We start from the raw sequence: 20,729 nt of genomic DNA on the forward strand, positions 1-20,729 counted from the left end.
CTGTCCGACCGTCCTAGTGGCCTTTTATGATGGGGTGACCACATCAGTGGACAAGGGAAGGGTTACAGATGTCATTTTTCTGAACTTCTGTAAAGCCTTCGACACAGTCCTCCAGAGCATCCTTATCTCTAAATTGGATAGAGATGGTTTCAGTGGATAAGTTCTTTGGTGGATAAGGATTTAGTTGCACAGTCGCATCCAGAAGGTAGTGGTTAACAGCTCAGAGTTCTGATGGGCATTAGTGACAAGTGGCATCCTCATAAGTCTGTACTGGGACCAGTGTTATTTAATATCTTCCGTAATGACATAGGTGAAGGGATGGAGCTCACCCTCAGCCAATTTGCAGGTGACACCGAGCTGAGTGGTGTGGTTGGCACACCTGAAGGACAGGATGCCATCCAGAGGAACCTGGACAAGCATGAGAAGTGCACCCATGAGAACCTCATGAGGTTCAACAAGGCCAAGTGCAAGGTGCTGCACCTGAGTCAGGACAACCCCTGGTGTCAACGTAGGCTGAGGGATGAATGGATCAAGCCCTGCCGAGAAGGACTTGAGGGTGCTGGTGGATGAGAGGCTGAACATGACCCAGCAATGAGCTCTTGCAGCCCAGAAAGCAAATTGTATCTGGGCTGCATCAAAAGCAGCATGGCCAGCAGGTTGAAGGAGGTCGTTCTGCCCCTTTACTCTGCTCTGGTGAGACCCCCTCCTGGAGCACTGCATCCAGCTATGGAGTCCTCAGCACAGAAAGGGTATCAGCCTGTTGGAGTGAGTCCAGAGGAGGCCACCAAGATGATTAGAGGGATGGAGCACCTCTCCTAGGAGGAAAGGCTGAGAGAATTGGGATTGTTCAGCTTGGAGAAGAGAGGACTTCGGGGTGACCTAATAGCAACCTTCCAGTACCTGATGGGAACTTACAAGAAAGATAGAGAAAATTTTTATGGGGGCATGTAGTGACAGAGTAAGAGGGAATGGCTTCAAACTGAAAGAGAGTAGGTTTATATTAGATGTTGGGAAGAAATTCTTACTGTGAGGGTGGTGAGGCACTGGAACAGGTTGCCCAGAGAAGCTGTGGATGCCCCATCCATGGCAGTGTTCAAGGCCAGGTTGGATGGGGTTCTGGGCAACTTGGTCTAGTGGAAGGTGTCCCTGCCCATGGCAGGGGGCTGGAACTAGATCTTTAAGGTCCTTTCCAACCCAAGTCATTCTGTGATGATTCTATGAATAGTTGTTCCTCTAAATTTTACTATAGCCCTGGAATAACACTTTCTCAGCACTTCACTGATTGTTCTAGCCTTCTTTTCTCTTTTTCTCTTTTTCTCTTCACCCCATCTTGCATGTGGGTCTCTCAGCTTAGGGTTCACGTATTTGTGCTTTTCCTTTTTGACAAGGTAGCATCTTAGCAATGCTGACATCCAGATTATGGCAACTTCACTTGATGTTTGCAGCCTTCTTGATGCCAGCAGCAGTGGATGGTATGATGTGTATTGCCCACGCATTGTGGATGCTTATAGGCTTCCTTTAAAAATGTCATGAGAGAAAGCTAAAAAGTTTGTGCTGCTCTCTTGGAATATTGTCACTTGCTGCTGCTTTACTGTTTCCTTGATTCCTGAAGTTCAAATTACACAAGTTGACAGCCTTCATTACATAACCCTGTGCTTTCAAATTTCTTCCTTTGCTCTTGTTTGAATATTATGTTACATAGTTAAGTTCCTTTTTCTTATCTCCAAGGCCATCTGCAGATAGTTGTACCTTTCATAATGAAGGCCAAGGTGCCATTTCAGAAACAGTGAGGGGAACACTGCCTTCCCTGTGTCTTCTGCAATACAAAGACATGTAATACAAAGAAGCAAGTTATGGAAACAAGCTCTCGATCCAGATGCTGGAATTGTAGGCTACTTTTTTGAAAAACATTTGTCATAAATCAGGTGATTCTTTTGCTTCTCTGCATGTTTCCCATGAGCAGCAGATCTGATTTGTTTAAATTATATAGCTCCATAAGCTAATTGTCAAATTGCATTGCTGTGATCCCACCTAAGTACCTTCTATTAAAGTCCAAGGCACTCATACTTGGAGGAAATTGTACAAGGAGTCTCTGGATTGTTACATTAGAGCTGTGGGGTGAAGTAGTTGGTGCAAATTCTGCATGTGCAACAGGCATCTATAAGGCCATACAAAACACACCAGTCGATGTGTTGAGTAAGTGGAAGAAAAGCAGTGCTGGCAACCTGGTGTCTCAACATGTGTTGCCTTGATCGTGTATACCTTGGGTACTGGTTTGCATGTTCAGACTCTGATTCTCAGCTGTTGCTCAAAGATCAGGAGTGGCAGTGCACACAGGCAGATCCAGCTTTGCCACTTGGCTCAGGCAGATCCAAGGTCAGTGTGGGGCTTGCCTGTCTGAAGCAAAGGTCTTTTGCATGTTGTACACTGCATTTACAAGCTTTTGACATATGAATATTGGCTACAAAATGAGGGTGTTCAACCACTGATTTTAAGATGGCTTCACTTAGGTGATCTGGCACAGAATGGTGGGTCTTCCCCCAGTGAACTGATGCTCACAGATTGTTCTTGCTGATGTGCTCAAAATCAGCAGCTTTCATATTTATTTCAGAATCTCTCGTTTCCTTGCTGCTTGTAAAGACCAAGGCATATGATGCTCTTATCGCTTTCTTCCACAACAGTCATACCCTATCTTGTTTGAACAATTGGTGTGTAGAGTGTGCTGGGTGCTGCCTGGATCAGCAGAATTATATGTCTTTTCTCTAGCATTTTAATGCTTTTCTTATCAGAGTCAAGTTTAAAATATAAACAAATGAGGTTGTCATTTAAATTATCTTCCCTTTTTCCAAAGCATGGATTCAACAGCAAGTCCAAGAAATCTGCAGGTTGATCACTGTTGGAATGTTATTTCTAATATGATGATCTAAATACCATATGAAGAAAGGTAGTACTGCTTTTTCAGGGAAGTAGAGCATATATTAATGCTCTTCTGATCAGGCTGTGTTTGAGGTTGTTGCTTTTTCCCCCAAACTTTTTTTTAGTTTGGCTTATTTTATTTGTAAATGTTGAAAATTTTTTTTTGTTTGTAGGGAGGTTCCTATGAAGGATGCCAAAGAATATGCAGAATCTATAGGTGCAATTGTTGTTGAAACCAGTGCAAAGAACGCTGTTAACATTGAAGAACTTTTTCAAGGAATAAGTAAGTAAATGTTTGCTTTATTTAATTAATTGATTTTGATTGATTGTTTGGAGATCTTCTGTAAAAAGCTGTCTGGTTTGGGTCTATAAATTACTTCTCCAAAGACATCAATAAATCCACTGGGCCAGTAGTAGGACTGCTGTTTATGCAGATGTAAACTAAGAACAACTTTGAATACATCAGAACAAAACATAGTAAATAGTAGATACAGGGTAAGCCTGTTTCTTCTAAATCTGTATGTAGCTCCTGACCTGGGTCACATCATCTGTTTCAGACCAAGCTTGCTGTAGAGGCTATACTGTTGATCTTATCATCCTGTTGATAAAAACTGAAATGTTGATAAATGCTCCTGGAGGGCATTGATAAGTAGAAAGTAGTCACTGCAGTGGAATCTGTTTTCTTTAGAAAACCAACATAAATTTTTCTCCACGTGTTTTAAACACGATGAGACTGGCACTCAACATGAGGAGAAAAAGCCTGTCTCATGCAGTCTGCCTTCTAGGGGTTCCAGTGTTGGTCTCTGCAAGTGGGAAGGATCTTGCAGGCTGGAAGTGACCTCAGGAGACCTTGAGTCCAACTTCCCGCTCCAAGCAGAGTTGATAGTGAATTCAGACTAGGTTGCTTGGGCCATTGTCTGGCTGGACCCTAGAGCAGAGGTTGCGTAACTTCTTTGGGCAGCTGAGTCCAGTGTTTAAATAGCCCTCACAGTGACATCACTGTCCCATTGTATTGAGCCAGAACCTCTTTTGATTCAATTCATGGCCACCATTGCTCCTTCTCCTGGATGCATCTTACTAAAGAGTCTGGTTCTGTGGTCTTAGCAGCCTTTCCCATAGGTACTGACAGGCAGCTTTGCAATCCACCAAAGCCATCTTGTGTCCAGGCTAAACTGGCCCTGTTTCCTCAGCCTCTCCTCACAGGGCAAGTGCTCCAGCCTTGACTGTCTTGTGGCCCTCTGAATTTGTGCCAGCTTGTAAACACTTTTCTTGTGTCATGGGACCCAAAACAAATGTGGCCCAGCTGATGTTACACTGTATCCAGAAGAGTATAACTACTTCACAGGATGTTCTAGCTTGCCTCTTGTGGGCATGGCTGCTGCTGCTGCTGCTGCTGCTTGCTGTCTCTGCTGCCAGTGTGCGCTACTGGCTCACGCACAGATTGTGGCCCTCAGGTGCTTTTTTGGCAGAGCTGTTTCCCAGGCAGCCAGTCCCCAGCCTGTCTCATAGCCGGCGGCTCTTCCTTCCCACAAGCAGGGCTTGGTGTTTGTCCTTTCTGAAGTACATAAGACTCCTGTTGACCCATCTCTGCCTCCAGCCTAATGGCCCTCTGAACAACAGCCCTGCCCTCGAGGATATTGAATGCACTTCTGAGTTGCATATCATCTGAGGGTTGAAGTGCATGCATTTTATATTTTTTTTATCCTTCAGGCCACTTATGAAAGGTATTAAGCAAGGTACTCTACCTGTAACTGGTCTGCAAATAGATACATACTGTTAACCACTGACCTTTCGGTCTGATGATCCAGCCAGTTTCTCACACAGCTAACAGTCTTCTGTCTGGACTACAACAACCCAGCTTGGACATACCAGGATGCTGCAGATACAAGTATTGAAAGCCTTGCTAAGGTCAGGGTAGACAACATCCAATGCTCTCTCTCAATCACAGATCAAGTCATACTGTCATTTAGGGCAACCAGGTTGGTTGGGCATGGTTAACCCTTGGTAATTCCATGCTGACTGTTCCCAGTCACCTTCTTCACCTTCTTGTGCTTGGAATTGGCTTCTCAGAGGATTTGCTCTGTGGTTTTCTCAGAAGTATAGTGAGGCTAATCAGCCTGTAGATCCATGGCTTGTTATTGCTCTTTTTGAAGACAGATACAGCATTCACCTTTCTCCACAACCTTTCAAAAACAATAGGGATGATAAAAAATGGCCTTGCACTGGCACTGGCTTGCTCCCTATGCATCTTTGGGCTTGTATGGGTTGAGATTTCTTAAGAGCTCCGTGACCTGATCCTCTTTCATTACTGGAGGTTCCTCCTCTCTCTGAATCCTGTTCTGGGGAGCAGAGACGTTGAGGACAGTATGCCCAGAAATGTTTCCCTGAAGTTATTTTATTTCACATGTTCATAATCAGCCAATATTATCTACCACACTTTTTCTGAGATGAGGCCTGTTTGAGTGTTTGCTTCGCTTACTTGGGATGTATTTGAAATGGTTAATGAAAACCAGTGTTTCTAGAATATGCTACTTTTCTCTCCTTTTAAAAAGGAGGTGTGTGTAACATGGCTGTCTGGAGGAACAGGTTCTTCCTTGTGATAGTTTACTTGTTTTTCTGCATCTGATGTTCTGAATGTTCTCACAGAGGAACTCATTCTTGCCACGTAATTAGATAATTAGTTTCCATCTTTGATAGGCATTGCTGCAGCTGGCAGCATGCACCGTCCCTAATAATGGATATAATAGATGAGGAAAATCAGCTAAATTAAGTTTAGTATGAACTAGATACCCAGGCAAGTGCACTTAATTCCACAGGCAATTATTTCTATATATAGAAATATTTGGTCTCAATGGATGTACTTGTGACCTTATCAAGCACTAAGCGGAGAGAAAGAAGAGAGTTGATAGTGTGAGTTTATAGAAATATGGTGGAAACCAAGTGAAAAATGCTTGATTAGCAGGAGAATTAATTAGTATGGTTGTGACTGGGCAGAGGGTATTGATAAGTAACTTTCTGATGCTTTTACACCTCTTCAGTCTTGGTGCAATTTCAAAAAAAAGTCTGTCTCTGCCCAAGTTGCGTAGCAGCATTTCTGCCTTTTCAGAGTAGGAATCCCTCTGTACCCGTGTCTCCTACACTGCTGACTAACTCTGTATGGCACCCTAGAAGTCACACTGCAGCTTTAGCTTTGGTTTCACACTGCCTGAGAACTCCTGCCCTTCTTTGTGCTGCTGCAGAAGGGCATGGTGCAGCTTCCCAGCCTCTGAACAGGGAGACTGCAATTTCTGTTTACCTTGGACATTATAGGTAGACTGTATATGTTGTCTATTTTACAGCCAAGATTTGGAAGGATATTCCAACATGTGTGGAGAATTTCTCCATTAAATCCTTCTTGAAATTGAAACCCTAAACAGGAAGGGTAGACTTCATTTTAATTTAGCTAAAAAATTTGCCTCCTGCTTGCTTATGCTTTTCGTTTCCCAGGGATATTTTAACATAATCATTTTCCTTCCTAAGGTGTCTAACAACAGTCTTTTTTCCAGGGACAATGTTGTGAACAAAATGAAATAATGTAATAGGAAAAACTTACCCATAATGACATAAAGAAGGCAGAAGGAAAAAAAGGGGAACTGAGATGTTTTGCTGACAGCCAGATAAATCTTGGAAAAATGATAAGAGATTATAGACAGATCACTTCATTTCTAAGGTTATTATATTACACTATCCTTAAAAGATTTTTTAAAAATAAGTTTCCCTCAGGATTTGAGGATTTGACTGCTTTGGGAGATGTTTTCATAACACAGTCTCAACACAAATCCATTGTCCTTAATTCTTCTCAAGAAGAACACAGAAGATATGAAAGACTAGAACCAGTAAGGGTTTCTGATTTTTTGCAGGTGGGTCAAATTTGGCAGGAGAGGTGCTCTGCAGATGGTATACTTAGGCAAATAAGGCTGAGGAGGCAGACTGAGCACAAGAGTCAGCAAAGTCAGTGTTCTGTGTGCTGGAGGGTTTGCACTGAGCTGAGTAATGGGCTGCATGCAGCTCCTGGGTTCTGTTGTACCCCTGGGATTTCAAGTGGCAACTCACTACACTTACTCTGGTTGCACTTCGCAGCACCTGACTGAAGGCTTGCTGTGATTGTGAAACATCACATGGCTGGTTTATGTCTCTCTGGTTTATGTCTCTGTAAACATGAAAAGAATCATTTTTAATACAGTTGTGTATTCTCCAGTTGAGCTATATTTTTCCTAATGTCTGTCTTTAGAGGGTTTTGACATAAGAAGGGCTTAACGATATAGTGGTTTTTCATGTGTTCCACTAGTTCTTTTTTCATAGCTGAGTTTCTATAGGATCAAATGTTATTAACTTTTTATTCCCAGCCTGAGAAGAATCATAGGCATAGTGGCTCCTTGTTGCTGGTTTATACTTTAGCAGCAGCAAAAATGCCAAGAATGTATTATATGATAGCAGTATAATAAAGCTGTGCCTGTGCAGGGGTCATACCAGTTCTCCATTGCCCCTTCTTGATTGTGGAGCTTTAGTCCACTGACTTTCGCTTGTGCCTGGCTGGTTTTCAAAGACTAAACAAGCTGCCTCAAGTGTACTATCATTTGGTAGCAATCACACCCTTGCAATTTTCAGACACCTGTTCATTTAGCAGCTTAAATAAGCCTTAGTTACCTTATTCAAATACACACCCAGCTGTTTCTCTTCAGTCTGTGTGTGTTGCCTGTTACCTCAGTGTGAAGGTGCCCCAGATATGAAAGAGCAGATTACATAAAAGCCATCCCCCGTAAATGGCAGAGCCAAGACTGTACCTCCCAGGTTAATACCAGTCTGCATCAGTAGGTGCAAAGGTGAGCAGGTGGTGGGACAAGTAAGCCACTGAAGAATATCTAGCCAAGTGAAATATGAAAAAAACATGTGCTTAAATAAAAAAAAAAAGATGGACATGCATTATTTTTTTCAAAGTCTGGCAAATCATAGAACCATAGAATGGTTTGGGTTGGAAGAGATCTTAAAGGTCATCTAGTTCCAACACCCCCCCCCCCACCCCCATAAGCGAATCACTAGATCAGTTTGCTCAGGCCCCCATCCTACAAATGCTGGAGATCAGAGTGCTGCCAAAGGGGAAAGATTGTAGAATTTCAGCATCTTCTGGCAAGGGTGAGAAGGAAGTGAGGAACAAGACTATCAGAATCACTCTATGGCGAGTGTGTAAAGAGTGGTTAGCATGCTTGGTCTTGCTGATGCTAGTACTACGAGAAGGAGTGACAGGCTGATGTTTAAAAATCCAGATAAGAATGTTCTTCGTAGATGAGGCTTCCTAATTAGAGCAGAGTATCTGTCTTGGGATTCAACCTTTCATGTGGTAAATGCTCAGTTATAAATGTATGAAGCTATTGATTTTCTGATGCCTTGCCAGCAGCTCATATATTGAATATTTAATGTAACCCAAATACTTGTTTCCTAGAAATACTGGGAGATTAAAAAAACCAAACTAAACTCAATCTCTAGAGTTTACCATTTAACCAGTTGTATACTGGACAAACTTAAGAGGAAGGTGTGAAATGTCTGTCTGTGGAATGGGGAATGTTCCAGTGGACATTCAGTGTTAGCCCTAAGATGGACTTGGATGGCTGGAATTGCAGATAGACAATTTTCAAGCTTTGTGAGTGATGAATATGATGGTTTTCATCCTGTTATCTGCTGATTTGCAGATACCTGTGAAATACCTTGAAGAAGTCAACGAAGGACATTTTAAGAAAAGAAAGTACAATTGTTACAAAGCAATTCACATACGCCAATTTTTAAGGGAGTCCAAGCTTTGAATTTTTGTAAGGGGTGTGAAAGGAAGGAAAAACATTGCCCAATTTACACTTGAAATTATTTTCTTTACAGTTTATGCTCCCTGTGGTCTAGGATTAGTTCTCTTGCTTTCAGATTTTAATGGAGCAAAACTTAATGACCTTTGGACTATTCCTAAAGTTGAACATGTGAGGTACTGGATTTCTTTCTGACCACAGGAGAGCTCTTTAATGAAAACTAGTAAATAAACTGAAACAGCCCAAAGTTAATTACAGCAGGACCTTGAATCAAGGTTGGATCTCTTAGTAATTAAAGTCATTAGGAATGCTGTTGTTTACTTTGCATGCAATATTTAAATATTTTGGTGGGGTTTTTTTTCTGGAGATTTTAATTAAATGAGCAAAATGTAGTTATATTGCTACTTCCCCTAGCAATAACTTCAGTGTCAGCAATCTATGCTTTTGCCTTAAAAATGCTAAACCAAAACAAAAGCTTTATTTTCTTGCATGGAGATTCTGCTAGATATGCTATTAAGAGTATTAAAATAATTGCAACTTAACTATGTTTACTTATGCAATACCTTTTCTTGTAATTATGTGTTTCTTGCGCGAAAACTTACAACATGGGTGAACAGCAGTGATCCCTGTCAACTGGGAAGACCTTACTTCACTATAAGTATGGAGGAGGAAAAGAAACTAGAGACTGACTAGTGCACTAAGCTTTATAACCCATGTGAGTAACATGGGGAACTTCTTTTTTAAAAAAAGCAACAAAAACCCAACCAGTGCAATGGGTTTCCAAGAATGAAAGTATGTGGGGGAGATAGGAATTGTGACTGTCTTTAAGTCCTACAGGTGCAGAAAACTGCCAAAACTCTTGGATAATAAGAATGAAGCCTGCTTCATTCTGCTGTGTCTTCATAGATGACTGTTCTTTGTTAATGAGGGTTATGGAGAGTAATGCTTTGCAGGGGCTCGTCTTGCTGTGATATAGCTGGCAATTTGAGGAGGAGGTTCTAGCCATTGTATAGTTGTATCACTGCTTGAAGAAGTTGACCTTTTCTCATGTGAGCCATTAGAAAAGCTCACCTGAGCTGTGACAGTTGTTAGGCTGCTGCTCTGGGGCAGAGTGAAATGGATTTCACATCCTGCACTACCAAAAATCTCTCCTTTCTCCAGCCCCCTAAAAATTACATTGTGCATGATATTCAGGAAGATGGAAAGAAATGCACAAAAAGCCACCGTGCAGCACCCTGATTGCCTCTTACCCTTAGAATTGTTGTAGTCGTGTTAGATAGCAGGACTGTGCTTCTTTGAGACTTGACTTCATCATCTGAATGTGCCAGCTCAGGTCGCTCACAGCACATCTGTTTCCACACTAAATGAGTAGATGCACTGTTGTGTTTGTCCCTTTGTCAGCATGGTAACAGTTGTGGGTTTTTTTTTCTCATGCTTAGTTTTAAGGCTGTTTCCAACCTTTCTTTCACGCAGACTTGTACAGGTCAATGATGAAACTAGTTTCATGTTAAAAAAAAACCCCAAACAAAACTCAACCAAAGTCAGACAGCTCAATTCCAAGCCTGATTTTTCTGAGCTAATGAATGTTACAGCTTGTAACTGGAGCATTGCATTGAAAAAGGACCAGAGAGCAGCTTTTATTACTGTGATGATGCATCCTTCTTCCAGCTGCAGCAGAGCAATCCCCATCTGCCTTTCTTCAAGTTCTGCTCACCGAGCTGTCACCCAGTCCCTGTTGCCTCTCTTGCTTCCCTGCTCCAGTTTACATTTTTCTCCCTTCCCACTTTGTTTACCTTACTTTGTCCCACCCTCCCATTTCCCAATCTCTTTGCCTCTGGCACTCTCAGAACTGCAACGCCCACAGTGCTGATTAATCTCTTAACAAATCTCAGATTCAATAGCAGGAGTTGGAACTCTCCCAGGCTTTGGAGAAGACTCTGACCTTCATCCTGGACTGCCTCAGCCCAACTCAAACATGCCAGAAAGGAGGAGGTGCAATCGCTTTAGCGTTTCTTACCTATTAACTTGGGTGGTCACTTCAGAACTGTGACAATTTCTGTAACCCTGCATTTGAACAGTCTCTTGTGACACTATTTTACACACCATGGTGTGTTTACTGGAATGAGATAATGGAGGACACCAAGACCTCTGCAGGAATATATAGAGGTGTGTGGTTACAAATGGTTTTGTTGCACAGAATATGAGAAACATGGTCCAAACCGTAGTGAAATGAAACCAAAATATATAATCATATATTTAATGATACAAGTGCAAACTCAGCTTTTTTTGCTGTCAGCCACTCTGCAGTGGGAACCACATGGGACTTTTATACTGTCTCAGTAATTTATTATCCCCAAGTTCCTCATTTCACCAGTTGAGCTGCAGAATTCTTAGATAAATGCAAATGCATCTGTTTTTTCTCTGTGTGATTAGCCATTTCATCTGGAATCCTAAGACACCCCCTTGGTGATCTTTGGCAAGCTGTCTAGTTGTGTCCTGCTCTGCAAAACAGAGCAAATACTCTATTTGTGACACAGTTTGTCATCTTACGTGAAGCAACAGATGAGAACAGGTTGCTCAGATAAGTTGTGGATGCCCCAAGCCTGGGAGTGTCCAAGGCCAGGATGGATGGGGTTCTGAGCAACCTGGTCTAATGAAAGATGTCCCTGCCCATGGCTGGGGTTTGGAACTAGATGATCTTTAAGGTTTCTTCCAACCCAAACTATTCTATGAGTTCAGTCTCTCATGGTCCTTTTGAACTGACTCCATCTTAACAGAGCTGTCTTCAGTTTGAAGAGGAATTGCCTTAATGTTTTCATTTCTTCATCATGAGGGCTGGATGTCAGACCACTACTGCTCCTTTCTGACACCAAGTGCATGAAAGAAATAACCTACAGATTTGCTAATTTATGGTATCTAATTCTGGAGTATTTTTTATTGCTCTGGAACAGAGACTATGAATGCCATTTTAAATAAGTATATGCTTTCTAAAATTAATTCAGTTTATGACCTCAGTTGATTCTGACTCAGTGCCAGCTATATTTGAGTTGGGGTCAGCAATATTGATGCCGTATTTTTCAGGAGCTGAATAACAAAATGAAATGATCACAGGGCTTTTAGGTGGCCATAGTGATTGAGCTGGTTGGGAAGCACGAAGTATAGATGCAGGCTCAGCATTTCACTGCTCATCCTTAGTGTTCTGCTGCTGCTTAAGCCTTTCTCTGTTACAGCACCTGCTGTGAGACTAGCTGTCAGGGAGGCCTAGGGAAAACAATCAGTCCATTCCTGACTGGTTTTTTTTTTTATTCACTTTGCCTGATGCTTGATGAAAATTACTGTATCATTTGCTGTGGAGCTCATTCTCAGGTGTTAGAGTGAGTTTTATGCTCCAAGATAGTTACTCCTTCTATGGTAAAAGCTGCTTGGGCCGGGGTGTCTTGTTATTAAAACTAAAATGATTTGACTTGATGGTTTAATATTCTGGTATGACTGGTTTTTTTTTTTATTCACTTTGCCTGATGCTTGATGAAAATTACTGTATCATTTGCTGTGGAGCTCATTCTCAGGTGTTAGAGTGAGTTTTATGCTCCAAGATAGTTACTCCTTCTATGGTAAAAGCTGCTTGGGCCGGGGTGTCTTGTTATTAAAACTAAAATGATTTGACTTGATGGTTTAATATTCTGGTAATAAGAGAAATAATAAGTGAGAAAGCTCATCTGCTAAAATAAAAATATTCTCGAACTTGAAAAACGTCTAGACTGTTTAAACATTTATTTCCTTGCACTGGGTTCAAGGGCAGTGGTGGTATCCAAACAGCAGAAAACATGGCTAGTTCATGACAAACAGTACTTAAGTTCAAAGGCCAGAATAACTAACCAGCAAATATGTTTAGAGATTTTTTTGTCTTTATTATTTGTAGTTGTTATCTGTTTGGGTTTTATTGTTTTGAGAAATTAATTAAATCAAGGTGATTCTTAATGACATGTTGTGTCCTGCTCTGAACTGGACAAACTACTCACTGACCTTGAAACCTGCAAGGTTTTTGCTCCAAAGATAAGTTTACCTGCTTCTAGGCATACACATCAAGACTACTGTAGAAAAGACCTGAAATTCATAAGAAATATGAAATGCTGAATGACAAACAAATAGAGACAACATCATTGTTTAATGCCGAGTTCTAAAATGAAAGTTAGTCTAGTTTGCATGTTAAAGCTCTCCTTTTCCAAAGTTACTGTTAGTAGAACCAAATGCTTAAAGGGTCTTTGCTTAGTGGCATATTATTGAAGCCATGGCTGTAGATTCCAGGTTTTCCAGCTGCATTGTGCTGTGAGTCACATTGACAGGGTTTTATTTTAGCTGGGACCGAGTTGAAAGCAGTTTGGAAGTAGCAGGTGCCTAATGGCAGAAGTTCCCTGCAGGTCTCTATGACGACAGACAGCATTACCTTCTTGGAAAGCCTCTCACAGATACTATGCGCTTCATATTCTCTAGAGTTTTAAGAATTAGTGGATTCTCCAAACAAAGCCAACAGAACTAATGCATGTAACAGCTGTGACTATAACCACCTATTCTGCTTTTTATTTTACTTTACAAACTTGGACTTCAAACAGAATGTTAAGCAGCATATGAGACTGATATTTTAGTGACCTGAATAGAGTTCAGCATTGTAATGTCAGTGCTTATACATGCTTCAGCCCTCAAGCTACACATTTCTCACTCTGTTGGACCAAACACAGTATCTTTAGCTTAGTAATGTGAGGAATTTTTCCTGTCTCATTCAGTTGCACAAACACCCCAAATTATCTGCTTCAAAAGCCACACTTTTCTTGTATAACATACCTGTACACAACTGACTGAAGAAAGCAGAAATTTTGATGGTCTTGGCCAAAGGTAAATTAAAGACAGGTTTTACAGATGAAATTTTGCTGTTTGATTTCACTGGGATTAGATTTTACCTGAATGCTTTTAACTCGCCCACCCACAACCACTCCCCCAGGTAATTTGTAGGACTCAGGGTTCAACATAGGTACATAATTCATAGAACATTTAGTAAGAGAATTGTGCATAAATGAAGCAAAGGGTAGGGAAATCTAAACTGTGAAATCCACCTGGATTATGATGAGCTGTTCACAGGAATTTTGCATTCTCTGAAAGTGGCATATAACAAACAGGTGTTAAATATTTGTTTCGACTCTTGTTATCTAACATGGGTAATAGTAAACCCAGGAGTGATTCACAGAAAGTAGATTCAGCTTCAGAAAAAAATTTCAGGGAAAACCACAAAGTGATGGGAAAGAATATTACCATGATTGCAAGATCTCAAGGTACTGATGGAGTGATCACACAAGGGTTCGGTGGAAAAGCCAGGTGCACACCAGAGAGAGAGGACAGATTGGACCTAGGAGGATCTTGGTTTTCCATTTATAATTCTAATTATCCAGCACATTGTATATTGTTCGTTAATAGGAAGCCAGTTAGACAAAAGATGCAGCAGTACTTAAAGGGCACGCAGGGGAGGGACTTGGAGCAGTGCCCTTCTGGCCCTGGGAGAGATCTCTAGCTCTCGTGTGATGGCTGAAATTCTTTCAGACACTTTAAATAATCACTCCATAAGATGATTAAAAAGTCAGGAGAGTTTACAGAGGAAGGAGTTGTGGTGGTGGTGTTAAGTAATCGAAGCTGTCAACTGGAAAGGCATGGGTACCCCTCAAAGGAGGGAGGGATTCAATGGAAAAAACAGATTTGTTTTCCTTTCTCAAGTATAGGGAGGATGTGTTTAGTTACAGTGCTTTGTAAAAACTCTGATGTGCAAGGGCTAAATGCCATGCAGATTTAGGACAGGCGTGATCTCATTAAACTTGTACCATTCACATTTAAGTGGAATTAGGGGAAAGCTGAGAATTTTTTCTTCCTCAGTTGTAAGGTGCTCAGTAAGATAACTAACTTTCTAAAATACATGGATAATAAAGCATCAGTGTACGTCATGCATTCTCAGCAGGCATATTTCATATATTTTTTTAAATGTGAAAATCTTTTTTCCTAAGCAGAATGCAAGGAAAAATATTCAAGGTACACAGGAGGCGTTTGTTTTCTGGTGGTTTCACAGATGTAATTCTTATGCAAGCTAAATTCTTCTGTTACCTGCATGTGGTATTGTTACTATATTGGGAAAACTGAATTCACTGTCTCCTCATTTGTTTCAGGTCGGCAAATTCCACCCCTAGATCCTCATGAAAACAGTAACAATGGAGCAATCAAACTTGGAAAGCAGACTTCACAGACGGGTAGGCGGTGCTGCTGACCCAACTTGATCTTTTTAGATTTACTTGAAAAACAGCACCATTTGCTTTTTTTTTTTTCACTGAGAAAGGACTTCATGATCTCAGTGACGTGGCTCCTTATCTTGAAAACCGTAATTTCAACACTTCCCATGAGCAATAACGCAAGGACCAGAAGCAGAAGGCTTTACTTCAAAGGGATTTTGCAAAAACTGAGTTGGAAAATCCTCTCTAATATCCTGTCAAAATTACAACGTCAAAGTACTCCAATTCTCCATTAAACCAGTGACTGGGTTGTTTTTTCTTTAACTAAAAAAGATCTTTTTATATATAAAATTTAGATTTGCTGAAAAAACTTCTCTTCTTACATTGCAAAGTGCCATGTTTTTAGTCTTCCCTGTAATAATAGGGTGAAAGAAAACCAACCCTAAAACCTGAATTTTGGCTTACCATTTCTCTGCCATCTTCTTAGCTGGACTCTGCTTCACTGTTTTTCTAAATCTGTAGCTTCATCTCGCACTTTCTGTAAACATCAGCAAGAAATGGACTGAATTTGCTCAATAAAAAAGACAAAAAGTAAAAGGTTCCAAAGGATGAGCAAATGCAGTTTTAACAGAAGTAAAAATCTGTGTCAGGAGGTGCTGTGTATGTGAAAGAAGGAGTTGTCATGAAGGAAACTGCTGGACCCCATGCAATTCCAGCCTGCTCCGGAAGGAAGTGAAAATGCAGCAAACTGTGCAATGACTGGAATGATTCCAGGGGCAAGGTGTAGGCTTTGTTAATTACTGAAAATGTAAAAAACCCCATAAATACCAGCTTAATCTCCACTACTTACCAGGTTTCTTCCAAATCTGTGCCCTAGACCAAAGTTATCTCTGTTCCATGATGCCTATTCCTTGTTTTCTAAAAGAGGGTACCACAGTGCCTCACTCCTCGTGGTCTCACTGCTGCACTTCAAGAAATCTTTGAGTTGGAAGAATGGCAATTTCTGTGTAAAAACAGCTTTAGAGAGCACAATATAATATGGGGTTAAAGGCTGGAATCTAATAAAACAAATCTGAATGTTTCTTTACAAATGTAATTCTGTGAATTTGTGGAGTAGTCTCCTTATTTGTGTGGGGATAGGGTGTAGAAGATCCACTGCGTGGTATCTTTGAAGCATGATGCACTTGAAAATGCAGTGTAGGAAAAAAATCCTACAGATGGTTATGAACTAGAAATAATGTAATACTCTGTGTGTTTTCCACTTCCATCTTTTATGTGTGTGTGACTGAGATGATAAAATCCAAATTTATCTTCTTCAGCAATTTCATTGGAAATGGGAATTAGGGTAAGAAATGCTGGATTCAAGACTAGAGCCCAGCCTGCATGCCACAACATTAATTTGTTCTCTTATGAGGAAAATTATTGTCACTGCACATTTTGGGGGGACTTAAAAAAAAGCAAACAAAAGGGAAGAACAGCTTTTCACAACAAATCATGAACAGACAGGCTAGTGTGTGGTTTCTGTGTTTACACATAAAAAACAGACCTTATTGGTTCGTTGTGAGATTGCTTTGATAAAAAGTCACTAATTATTAGGGCTTGAAACAGTGCCAGATAAAATCAACAGGAACATTTTGTCTTCAGAGGGCTTGGAGTAGTTATAGGTGGGAAGTGTCCCTCTGGATTTTATCTAAGATTCTAAACAGCATTGTTTTTTCTTCACATATAATCCATTTCTACCATATTTTGGACTCCTTTGAAAGCATTCATACTTGAAAATATGCCCTTGGATATTTTGGGTAAACTTCCAGTTGTCATCAGTGCTGATATATGATCCGTGTTGCTGACTCATTGCAGCAGGTATTTTACTGATAATCCAGGGTTATTTAAATGAAAATTCAGCAGTCCTCATTGTTGATAGTTGTGGAGAGAGTCAGGCCCCTTTAGGGAACATTTAATCTCATCCTGGTACAAGCAAGTCTGCCAGGGATGCCTGTCTCTTTCACCTGGCTTTGGAGGGAGAGCTTAACTTGGCCTTCAGCGCTAAAGAGATACCAAACTCGCTATCATCACAGATTCATACAACTTACGGGGTCTGTGACCCACTGCTGCAAGAGATCTCGTTCTTCTCAAGTAAAATCCAGTATAAGGCTAGACCTGTTACTCAGAAAACAAGGTGAGACCAAACCTGTGTTTTTAGAGGTGTCATAAATTTTACTTCAACCTATAGTGGTTATATGTAACTGATTTTTAAGCTTTTGTAAATCTTTGTGACCTTTTTTTTTAACATGGCATCTCAAAACTTATTAAATCCTAATCGGTATGTCTGAATGCTCTGTAAGACAGTTCTGTGAGTACCTTGTAGACTCTAATTTATGCTAGAACTGGCAATTGATGCAGATCTGTATGGGATATTGTACTGAACAACCAGCTCTCACAGCTGCCATTGAGCAGGATGTGAATCAGAGCAGGTTTATGAGTTATATGCTAAAATAGTTTAAAATTGGAAGTTGTTACAATGGATCTCTGGCAGATTTGAAAATTTGAATGCTGACTAAGTAGGCTCAAAGATGTTTTTTGCATTTGGTGGGGCAAATCTTAATCACCTTAACTGCTTTTAGTCAAGGAAAATGTTTAAATGAATAAGGATTGTGATTGTATAAGTTCTTGAGATCTGGGTTACCGTGAGTTTCAGCAGGGAAGTCTGAAGTCACAGGTGAAAAAATAACAGGCCACCATGCCATGCAGAGCATCTCATGTTTTCTTTGAACACAGGACTCACCTTTGATGATGATGATACTGCTTCTCTGCTGTTGGTCAAAGCTAAAGTGCAACTTGAACACGTCTCTTCAAACGGGGGAACAATTTGTTATAAAAATTGTGATTTTCAAATGTAAAATTCATTATTTCTGCGTCCTTCTGTTGCTTGGAAAGTACCACCACCCTTCATAAACAGCCAGAAAAATGACATAGGAAAGAAACCTCAAACTCTAAGTCAAAAGTTTCAGCAGCAACTGGAATTCCTCTTAGTAGTTCATGGATGGCAAAAAGCTAAATTACTGTACAGGAGCACCTGACTCTGTAGCTGATCTTCTCTAATAATAATACTAATAATAATATCAGCACTGCAGTTCTAGGTTATCCAGCTGGTGCTGGATTTGTTCAAGATTGGTTCGAGAGAGAGAGCTGGCAGCAGGACTGAGGCACAGGCTGTAGTGCCACAGATATTTGGTGGAGCTTGTTTGCACCATGACTCAAGACTGTGACTGTCCAGTTGTGGGTGACTTGCTTTTCTGGCTTGTCGTGAACTAGTTTAAAAATAAGATTATGAAGGAACTAGTTTTCATATATGCTCTGCATATGTGCGTGTATATAAGTACAGTTTTTTATTGTTATGCTGACATGTAGTGTTTTTTCACTATGTCTGGTTCTCATATACTGCACATTGTATTCTGTAAGTACATTTTTTTGTTAATGATCATTTCACCTTTATGAACTTAAAGTTACAGATCAAAGGTAGCAAGAGATACACATAGGTACAATTGTTGACTTGCCATTCTTATGCATGAAAATGGCATATTATAGAACAAGGTTTCTCTTGCAGACTCAAGAGTCTAAGAAAGGCCATTATTATTTGAGAATTGGGACTCAGAAGTAATAAAGTGAAAAAAAGATTATTTTTGTTCATGGTACAGCATGTCTGCCTAAAGTGCTGCAATGTAACATGAGTCTGTATCAACACCTAGAAAAGTTACCTGTTATTCCATGTCTTCACTAATCCTTCATGGCACGTGGTAATGAGCGTGCCTAGATTACACGTGCGAGCATTCTGACTATAATCAGACTGTTTCAGTACAATGATATATTTTACTCTCCTACCCTTAATTATTTAAACCAGAGTCAGTGATAAATTGTCAGTTTAAGGTCATCCTTTCAGTACTTTTCCTTTATTTTGTTTATATAAGGGCTTTGACTGGGCTGGACCCACTTGCTTCGTGTATGGGATGCTGCAATCTGTTAATACTTTACCTTCTGTTTTACATCTTAATTGTATTATACCTAATAATATTTTTTTTCCCCTAAAATGTAGTTTTTGTGTTTTATTTAACCAACAATGATTAATGCTAATAAATGTTTTAAATACCTCTGATTTGGGGATGTTTCTGGTTTCAGTAAAGCAGAACAAAATAGCTCCCATTTTGCACATCATTCTCTCTTGAAAAAGAGCTGTCTACAGTCTGTGGATTACTTGCTTGGGATTTAAATGCTGCTTGAAACATGTGTGGCTGGCCTTTTAGCAGAAACTGAATGCATTCCTGGGGGATCCTGCAGTGCAGGTGAGCTTCCAAAAACCAGAAAAAGATGATCTGAAAATCCCTTTGCTAAGTTATTTGATTTATCCATTAGAAGTCTGTATCTGCTTAGAAATTTAGAATAGTAGCTGTCAGTAGTAACTGAGGTTCCAGTTACCACTTGCTTTGAATAGCAGCAATGGCTAGTGCGGCTCAAAAGACGCTTTCTCTTTGTATGTTTTTATTTTGGTGGTACATTTATTTTTTTTGCCTCATTTTACATCCCTCAAGCTTGTGTTTAGGAGTTAAGAATTAACACTCCCTTAAGAAGTATGCAGTATCTCATACCCCTTAGTGCTGTTGTTTCAAGAGGTCTTTGACCTCACCAGAAGTTTTTTACGCTGTTTCGCTCATATTTTCAAAGTTGTTATCGCAACTATGAGGACTATGAATAACAGGTTGGGATTTTTTTAAGGGTTTTGGACTAAGACTTTTCTAACTACCATGATAAATTCAATGCACACCAGTAGACAAGAAGCACAGTAACTCAAATAGCAGTACAGAACACCATTTTTCTGTGTAATAAGAACCAGTATTTCAAAGAGGTTTCATACATTGTGAGTTTAGTTACCTCTGGAAGATACCCAGCAGGATCTGTTCCCTGCTTTAAAGCAATTATAATTGCCTTGAAAAAATTATGTGTGCTACCTCCAGCTATGCATAAATAAAAATGAACCCAGGTACATAACTGTAAACCAAAAGGTGATGTAGTTAATTCGAGGAAAGCCTAAGTAAGCTCCTTAACTATTATCAGTGTGTGGAAAACCAGAAGTGAACATTGTTTTGCCTTTAGGTGTGTAAAGAACTGTGCCCCTTGATGGATCAGTCCTTATGTTGTCAATGGGGTGTTTTACGTGGCTTGAAAGTGTGTTCTTGTGGTGCTTCAGGTTAGTTTGGAGTTGAATTTAGTGATGAGAGAGGAGCTGTACAACTGACTGGAAAATAAATCTCCTCTGATTTTCTTTTGAAGATTTAAGGTTGTGTCTTGGGGTACTTAGGGAAAAGTATTTGACATTTCGGCCTTCAAAATCTTCACTACTGCAGCTTCAGTCTTTCTGCAAAAAGCATCATAGGACACCCTGCTGTGATCTCCTGAGCACTGACTGAAATCAGGACAGCAAGACTGATGAAATAGTCTGTGTAGCTACTTCTTACCTCCACACCCTCACCTAATCTGCAGAAGTGTTTAGGCCACTACCAGGTTTTGTGAAATGCCTCCCTTACCTGAAAGGAAAACAGTAAACTGCAGGATTATTACTTTTTTTATCCCCCCTCGATGTTGTTTTACACAAAGCTACAGAGTAATTGTCCTTAAAAGTGTTGAAACACTCATGAGAGGATAGACTAGCTAAAGGTATTTGTAGAAA

At 40.3% G+C, this 20,729-nt stretch overlaps 1 protein-coding gene across 1 annotated transcript in view; it reads left to right on the top strand.

Moving 5' to 3' along the window:
* Positions 1-15,079, top strand: part of RAB31 (RAB31, member RAS oncogene family) — a 33,817-nt gene extending 18,738 nt beyond the window's left edge. Inside the window, exons 4-5 of the mRNA XM_009069569.1 lie at positions 3,090-3,199; positions 14,951-15,079. Of these exons, the coding sequence (XP_009067817.1) occupies positions 3,090-3,199; positions 14,951-15,048 (208 nt within the window). The 3' untranslated portion in view covers positions 15,049-15,079. The remainder of the gene's footprint in view (positions 1-3,089; positions 3,200-14,950) is intronic.
* The last annotated feature ends 5,650 nt before the right edge of the window (positions 15,080-20,729 follow it).

The sequence above is a fragment of the Acanthisitta chloris genome, unplaced genomic scaffold, assembly GCF_000695815.1.
Source record: "Acanthisitta chloris isolate BGI_N310 unplaced genomic scaffold, ASM69581v1 scaffold8952, whole genome shotgun sequence".
In the NCBI taxonomy this organism is placed as follows: Eukaryota; Metazoa; Chordata; class Aves; order Passeriformes; family Acanthisittidae; genus Acanthisitta; species Acanthisitta chloris.